The sequence below is a fragment of the Macaca fascicularis genome, chromosome 2, assembly GCF_037993035.2.
Source record: "Macaca fascicularis isolate 582-1 chromosome 2, T2T-MFA8v1.1".
NCBI classification, from domain to species: domain Eukaryota; kingdom Metazoa; phylum Chordata; class Mammalia; order Primates; family Cercopithecidae; genus Macaca; species Macaca fascicularis.
In genome coordinates, this window is record NC_088376.1 from 134,789,345 (window position 1) to 134,797,829 (window position 8,485).

Sequence of the window (8,485 nt, forward strand, 5' to 3'; positions counted from 1 at the left end):
CCCCGCAGGACGGGGAGCTCGCCCAGGGCCGGCGGGGCGGCGGAGCGCCGGCCGGGCGGCCTGCGGGAGCGGCGAGGCCGGGGACGGCCCCGGGGCAGAGCGCACGGCCTGGTGAGGCCGCGATGGCGAACGCGAGCGAGCCGGGTGGCGGCGGCGGCGGCGAGGCGGCCGCCCTGGGCCTCAAGCTGGCCACGCTCAGCCTGCTGCTGTGCGTGAGCCTAGCGGGCAACGTGCTGTTTGCGCTGCTGATCGTGCGGGAGCGCAGCCTACACCGCGCCCCGTACTACCTGCTGCTCGACCTGTGCCTGGCCGACGGGCTGCGCGCGCTCGCCTGCCTCCCGGCCGTCATGCTGGCTGCGCGGCGTGCGGCGGCCGCGGCGGGGGCGCCGCCGGGCGCGCTGGGCTGCAAGCTGCTCGCCTTCCTGGCCGCGCTCTTCTGTTTCCACGCCGCCTTCCTGCTGCTGGGCGTGGGCGTCACCCGCTACCTGGCCATCGCGCACCACCGTTTCTACGCCGAGCGCCTGGCCGGCTGGCCGTGCGCCGCCATGCTGGTGTGTGCCGCCTGGGCGCTGGCGCTGGCAGCGGCCTTCCCGCCCGTGCTGGACGGCGGCGGCGGCGACGACGAGGACGCGCCGTGCGCCCTGGAGCAGCGGCCCGACGGCGCCCCCGGCGCGCTGGGCTTCCTGCTGCTGCTGGCTGTGGTGGTGGGCGCCACGCACCTCGTCTACCTCCGCCTGCTCTTCTTCATCCACGACCGCCGCAAGATGCGGCCCGCGCGCCTGGTGCCCGCCGTCAGCCACGACTGGACCTTCCACGGCCCGGGCGCCACCGGCCAGGCGGCCGCCAACTGGACGGCGGGCTTCGGCCGCGGGCCCACGCCGCCCGCGCTTGTGGGCATCCGGCCTGCAGGGCCGGGCCGTGGCGCGCGCCGCCTCCTCGTGCTGGAAGAATTCAAGACAGAGAAGAGGCTGTGCAAGATGTTCTACGCCGTCACGCTGCTCTTTCTGCTCCTCTGGGGGCCCTACGTCGTGGCCAGCTACCTGCGGGTCCTGGTGCGGCCCGGCGCCGTCCCCCAGGCCTACCTGACGGCTTCCGTGTGGCTGACCTTCGCGCAGGCCGGCATCAACCCCGTCGTGTGCTTCCTCTTCAACAGGGAGCTGAGGGACTGCTTCAGGGCCCAGTTCCCCTGCTGCCAGAGCCCCCGGACCACCCAGGCGACCCATCCCTGCGACCTGAAAGGCATTGGTTTATGAGGGAGGCCCCGCCACATAGACCCCCAACCCAGCCTTTCCCTTTGGCTTGGACGGTGACGTCGTTTCTTTTCCTTCTGGCCCCTGTTTAATTTTCTAAGCTGCCTTCAAAATGACTCGAAGTGGACAGACACTTGGATTGTACTGACTCCTTTTGGGGGTTTGGGGGTGGGGTGGGTGGGGTGGGTGAGGAGTGGAATGCTCAGCCCACTCCAGCTCCGCACATTCGTCCTCCTAACTCGACTTTCTTCCTGACAATAGGCCCTGCAGTCTTTTTGTACCGGTACTGACGTCTTTTATTCCATGCGTGGTTCCTTTTTTTTTTTCTTTTTCTATAAAGGCTATACTAATTTTCTTCATGCAACGTTTCCTAAAGACCATGGCCAGTTTTCTACAGAAGCTATTTTTGACAACCTCAAGTGGCATTACATTTTGCAGTGAAGTAGAGGAACCTAGGGGGACTTCTTCACAAGTTAGATTTCTTGAGGATCTTCTGTTGGAAGCAGGAGAAAGTGGGGGGAAAGTTGTCTGAAATGCCCTCTGAATTGCCGGCTGCAGGGTCCTTGTGCTGCGCCGATTCTTTGAAAGTGTCAGTGTTGATATTGAACTTAAAGAGCAGAGATGGAGGTCAGTAGCAAGGCAGTCATTTTTTAAAAGCAGTAAGTAACAAGATTTGATTCCCAGTTTCTACTGCTGAAAACCAAGTCAGTGACAACTGCTCTCTGTATTATAGCAATCTTGAATGGAAACATTTCTGTCAAGTTGTAAGTTTTAAAAGAGTAAAGTGTTTTGGTTAGTAATGATGTGGAGAAAAATACAGTATTGCATGTGTTCGTGTGTACAGATTGTGGTTCGAGGATTGGGAGGGCTCTGAGAAGCAGAGTACTACATCAAAATTGTTTTAAGTATTTTTTGCCAATAAAAAATTAATTTTATGGAAATGGCTTGTGCTTTGAGAAGCCCAGTTTTATTCTGTCTTATGAAACTAATTTCCACTTTGAAAATTGTTCTTCTGTTGTTCATGGTATAAATGAATGGAATATAATGATACCCTCCTTCTAGGAAACAAAGCATTTCCTTAAAACGTTTGCTAGGTTAAGCTGTGCTGTTCTACTGATGGTTGTTTTAAATTAATAATGAGAACTATAATTTAAATAATATTTCTTTGTTAGACATTATAATGCTAAACTGAAAGACTAAATTCTGCAAGTACTATATAATATTTTTGGCTTATAATGCTACATTTTTATTAATGTACCTTCCGTTTTGAGGATTTATATCTGTATTTCTCTTTGCATTATACAAATATACCAGTATTTTCATTCTGGAGTGGTTGTTTTGTTGTGGTGGTGGTGGTGTTTGAGGCTGTAATGATACATGCGTCGAAGTATGTTACATGCCTCTTAAGTATGCTACCTTAGGATAACATGCTCTATGATCCTTTTGGCACGTGTTCTTTAGTTACAGGTTTCATAGTTTGACCATCAGCATATCCAAGACTTGTGGAGGCTTAATTTAAAATGCAAGATAAAATCTGCTAATCTTTTCTTACAGGGGAGAAGCAGTAGACATATATACTGCTTTAAAACTGTTTTTTTATTTGGATGGCAGAACATTTTAATGACTATTCGTTAAATGACATAAAAAAAGCTTTTAAATAAACATATCAAATTCGAGTACAAGAAATCATTTTGATAAAAGCACTAAGTAAAAGTGGGGGTGGTAGATATATTGAAACTATTAAATGTTCAGTCAAGTGGGGGTGGTAGATACTGAAATTTAACTGAGCATAATATAAACTATTAAATGTTCAGTCCAATGGGGATAAGTTATAAAAAGAGTGTGGCCAATTTAATTGATCTCTGGTAAATAGGCTGCATGATTTCATTTTGTTGTGGAAGTTAGTCTGTGAAGACAGTCTGATACTTGGAAAATATGAGACAGTTACCCTATTTCTCCCCACATCATGAGTCCAGGTTGGCCTCAATCATCCAAGGGCCACTGATCAGAAACCTCAGCCAACCCAAAGACAGAGGAGCCCAGAAGTACCTCTCTCCTCATCTAATCCTCCACCTGCCCAAGTGATCTCAGTTCAAAAAACAGAAGTTGGACCAGACCATGATGGCTCATGCCTGTAACCCCAGAACTTTGGGAGGCCGAGGCAGGAGAATTGCTTGAGACCAGGAGTTTGAGGCCAGCCTAAGCTGAGTTTGAGGCCAGCCTAAGAAATAACAGCCAGCTAAAGGAAACGAGAACCAAAAGGGCCAGAGAAAATAATCTATGTAGGAGAAAGTGGGGAGGTGCAAAGGGCCACCCCAACAGCTTTTAGGATCGGTGAATCTATTAATATGTACTTTGATTGTTAATTACATTAATCAAAAATTATCAAAAAAAAAAAAAAAGGTTAGTTGTGTCCAGAGTACTCTACTTACTGTACCAGTACAGGCACCATGTATTTAGGGAAGATTTCATTAAAATTGCTCATTTTATTTATTTGGGAAATTAATTTAGCACAACTTCCCCACCCTCCCACGCAGTTGTCACTATACTTGAAGCAACAGAAAATAGACTTCCTGTACATACGTCTTTGTATGTTCTAGCATGGAATTATTAGGTCAAAAAAAGCATTTTTGATATCTTGTCAAATAGTTTTGTAGAAGGACCATATATCTATATATCTGTTTAAATGTACACCTGACATACTCTTTTTTTTTCTTTTGAGACAGAGTCTCACTCTGTCGCCCAGCCTGGATTGCAGTGGCGTGATCTCAGCTCACTGCAACCTCCACCTTTGGGTTCAAGTAGCTGGGATTACAGCTCAGCCTCCCAAGTAGCTGGGGTTACAGGCACCTGCCACCAGGCCCAACTAATTTTTGTATTTTTAGCAGAGTCAAGGTTTCTCTATGTTGGCCAGACTGGTCTCTAACTCTTGGTCTCAAGTGGTTTACCAGCCTTGGCATCCCAAAGTGCTGAGATTACAGGTGTGACGTATTCATTTCTTAAATGAAGTATTTTAAGCAAAGTGGGGAAGCATGTAACAAATCAGTAACAACAATAATAATCTCTGTGTCCACTATTAAGCCTTACCAAATGCCATATTGGTTTCTACTGTTCCTGTTCTGTTTTCCCTTCCTTCTTCCCTCCTTCCCTCCCTCTCTTTCTTCTCTTTCTTTTTTAAAAAGAAATAAAACGGCACAATTATTTCTCTCGAGTCTTTGGTCTCACCATCAGCCCTCTATATTCTCAAATGCCCTGCCCCCTAACAGGTGACAGGGTCCCAGGGCCTAGGGCTGACTCAGGGTTATCCTTTTACAGATGGATCACTGGGTCGATGGGCTACAGGATGGAGGAGAAACCTCTGTCTGCCACAGACCTTTCACAGTCAGGCCCTTTACCACCCTGGCCTCATCCTTCCCTTGGATTCTCATCTCTCCCTTCTTGGATTACTTATACCAGCTCTCCACTCTTCCTGGAAAGCCCATTCCCACTTTTCTGCCTGACAATTCGTCACCAACTCCTCTAGAGCAGGGGGGTAAATTCACAATATTTAACAACTGGAATGGCACAGGCATAACTAATCTGTACCACTGTACCTCCAGGTCCTGGCTGAACGTCGGATCTTGGATCCAGGTCCAAGGCTTTTGGAAGCCCTTCTTGGCTCAGTCACACCTCCTCTGGGCTCCCAGAGTGCATGCTTTACCTCCCTGCAGTCTGCACTCCTGCGTCTGGGTGCACCCCATCAGCTGCTGCTCCTTCTCCAGTCTCACTTCTTCCCACTCTCTCCTCAGGCCCTGCGACATGCTTTAGTCACTCCTAGTTGCCAGCAGTGCCTAAACAGACCACGCCGTGTCACACCACCACTCCTTTGCATACAGTGTTCCTCAGGGCCAAAGCCATTGTTCCTTGTCCCCTCTCAACTGCCTCTTAAACTTTCAGACATAAAGAGATAACTAGACATAAAGAATGAATTCCTAGCCTCTACAGAAAGAGGGTGATGGGCCTGGTGCAGGCCCTGCAAGATTTTCAAGGCTCCAAACTAAGTCATTAGATCCAAGCACACGGCTAGCTAAGTGGCAGACTTATTGTCTTACTGGTATTTTAGGTTTGCTGTGTGCACCGAGATGGCTGGGGTTATAAAATGCAGCTGACCCAAGGTACTGTTCTTCAGATGTGCACCCTGTGTGGGCTGCCAAGACCACTGAACTTCAGGACCCTCTCTCCCTGAGGGGCAAGGAAGGCGATGGGAAACCACCTCCACCCACCCACATCTGAGTCCCGTTAGCTGCTTCAGGAGTAAATATAAGTAAAAGCAAACTTCATCCGACGCCAGGGGGTTCCTTATGCTTTTCCCCCAACTTGGACAAGACTTTTCAGGCCTAACTCAGCCCATGAAGAGAACTCTTTTCCCTTCCCTCTTTATTCCTTTTGGGGTGTTAGGATGTGATGCTTGGAGCCACAACAGCCATCCTTCAACCATGAGGGGAGACACTGTCAAGACAATGAAGATAGCAGAACAGAAAGATAAAAAGTGCAAGCACCCATTTTAACATTCTTGAGTTGCTTAATTAGATTAGCAACCTCCTATCTCTAGACTTCTGGTTTTGAAATTAAAACTACTATTGTTTTAGCCATTAATAGTCAGGAAGCTTGTTAGTTGGAGTGACAAGAAACTGCAACAATACTTGAAACTACTGCATCCCCTTCGCGCCTTTGCTAGGTATGCCTGATATTCTAGAGCTGGATCCACAAATTTTTAAAAAATTAGGCTTATTAATATTTTTCAACTATCTGATTGTTCTGCCTGCTGCTGTTAAATTAACCTGGTTCTAGAAAAATGGGATATATTTGACATGATTTCTTAAACTGAAATAAATCCAGAAGATTAAAAAGATACCTATTACTAGGCCAGTTCTGTTTAATTGCACTTTATGATCTTTTTTTTTGTTTTTTTTGAGATGAAGTTTCACTCTTGTCGCCCAGGCAATGGCAATCGCAATGGTGCGATTTTGGCTCACTGCAAACTTCGCCTCCCAGGTTCAAGTGATTCTCCCGCCTCAGCCTCCCAAGTAGCTGGGATTATAGGCATCCGCAATGACACCCAGCTAATTTTTATATTTTTAGTAGAGACGGGGTTTCACCATGTTGGCTAGGCTGGTCTCCAACTCCTGACCTCAGGTGATCCCGCCTCAGTCTCCCAAAGTGCTGGGATTACAGGTGTGAGCCACTGTGCCAGGCCTTTTTTTTTTTTTTTTTTTTTTCTGGGACAGACTCTTGCTCTGTCGCCCAGGCTAGAGTACAGCGGCATGATCTTGGCTCACTGCAACCTCCACCTCCTGGGCTTAATTGATCCTCCCACCTCAGCTTCCCAAGTAGCTGGGACTACAAGCGTGTGCCACCACACCCAGCTAATTTTTGTATTTTTAGTAGAGACAGGGTTTCGCCATGTTGGCCAGGCTGGTCTTAAATTCCTGGCCTCAAGTGATCTGCCTGCCTCAGCTTCCCAAAGTGCTGGGATTACAGGCATGAGCCACCATGCCTGGTCTATGATACCTTTTTGATCCATGCACGTTTATTTGTTTATTTATTTATTTGAGACCAGATCTCACTCTGTCTCTGAGGCTGGAATGCAGTGGCACCATCGTAGCTCAATGCAGCCTCCAATTCCTGGACTCAAGTGATCCTCCTGCTTCAGCCTCCTGAGTAGCTGGGCCCACAGGCATGTGCTACCACACCTGGATAATTAAAAACTTTTTTTTTTGTAGAGATGGTGTATATGTTTCCCAGACTGGGCTCTAACTTCTGGCGTTAAGTGATCTTCCTGCTTTGATCTCCCAACGTGCTAGGATTATAGGTGTGAGCCATCACACGTAGCCCAAACTTTTTTGATATCATAAATCTAATTACAGGAATCTAGAAAACCATCTGAATTAATCCATCTAACCAATAGATATTGAAAGCTAATAAGAAGCCAGTTTCTGTGTTGGACAGTGGAGGACACAGGGATAAGGAAGGGGACGCACTCTTGCTAAAGAGAGAGCAGGTGCGTTGGCTCACGCCTGTAATCCCAGCACTTTGGGAGGCCGAGGCAGGCAGATCACTTGAGGCCAGGAGTTTGAGACCAACCTGGCCAACATGGCGAAACCCCATCTCTACTAGAAATACAAAAATTAGTTGGGCATGATGGTGCATGCCTGTAGTCCCAGCTACTCAGGAGGCTGATGTGGGAGGATCAATTAAGCCCAGGAGGTGGAGGTTGTAGTGAGCTGAGATCATACCACTGTACTCTAGCCTGGGTGACAGAGTGAGACTCCATTTCAAACCAACAACAACAAAAAAAGAGTTAGCAGGCTAATTGGGAAAACTTGGCAGATATACCCAAAACCATAAAGCAAGGCAGAACATAGTAGATGCCAAAAGAGGGATCTAGATGAAGAGCTCGGGAATACTGAAGAGATCAGACATCATCATCGATTGTCCAGAAAGAGCCCTAGGCATTCTATCTCTGGTTACTCAATGGAGGGAAAAAGAAACACCCGAAGACTGAAACAGAAATTGTACAGGTTCCATCTCTCCCTCCTCCCGGGTTCTTACATTTCTTTCCGACTCCTTCTGTACTCTCCACATTCTGGAATCCATTTTCCAAAATACATTTCTCTAAGCAAAATGAAAACACATAATTCCCTCTTCAAAGGTTTTTCTTCCAATTCTATCGAAATGTTTAAGTGCTGGTAAGGAATGTGGCCATTTTATTGGAGGAAGTTTGTTACATAAAATCATGCTGTGAGGAGAGCCAGCAAAGATGCCATTGACCAGAAATGTCAGAAGTGAGTAAAAATCAAACAGGTAGCCCTGAAAAGTGCCACTCCAACCCCTTCCCAAAGGAGGGGTGGGGGAAATGGCAGGTTTACACTACAGGGAAGGGTATTTTGTGCTTTGGTTTAGGAGAAAAGAGGGCAGGGAAAAGGCTCAGTAGGTACCCAACCAACTCTGTATCCTAGTCGGAGAATATAAGATAAATAAACAGCTCAAATTTTATATCTGAAAGCCTGAAGTTTTGATGTCATTTCAAATTACATAGAGAAATCATGCAAAAACATTTTAACTTGCAACGTCAAGGCATAAATGCAATATTTGTATTTCTCAGTTACATTGAGGAGACAGATAAATTAAAGCTATCACTACTTGGCTTCTAGGAGAAATAATTTAGTCATTTATAAATTAAGTTTTAAGTGGCC

At 47.2% G+C, this 8,485-nt stretch overlaps 1 protein-coding gene across 1 annotated transcript; it reads left to right on the forward strand.

The window, feature by feature from the left end:
* The first annotated feature begins 101 nt into the window (after nt 1-101).
* On the forward strand, nt 102-2,579 carry GPR27 (G protein-coupled receptor 27). The gene has a single exon (XM_045384803.3). It carries the CDS (start codon nt 123-125, stop codon nt 1,251-1,253), a length of 1,131 nt encoding a protein of 376 aa, XP_045240738.1. The 5' UTR covers nt 102-122; the 3' UTR covers nt 1,254-2,579.
* Nucleotides 2,580-8,485: the final 5,906 nt, after the last annotated feature.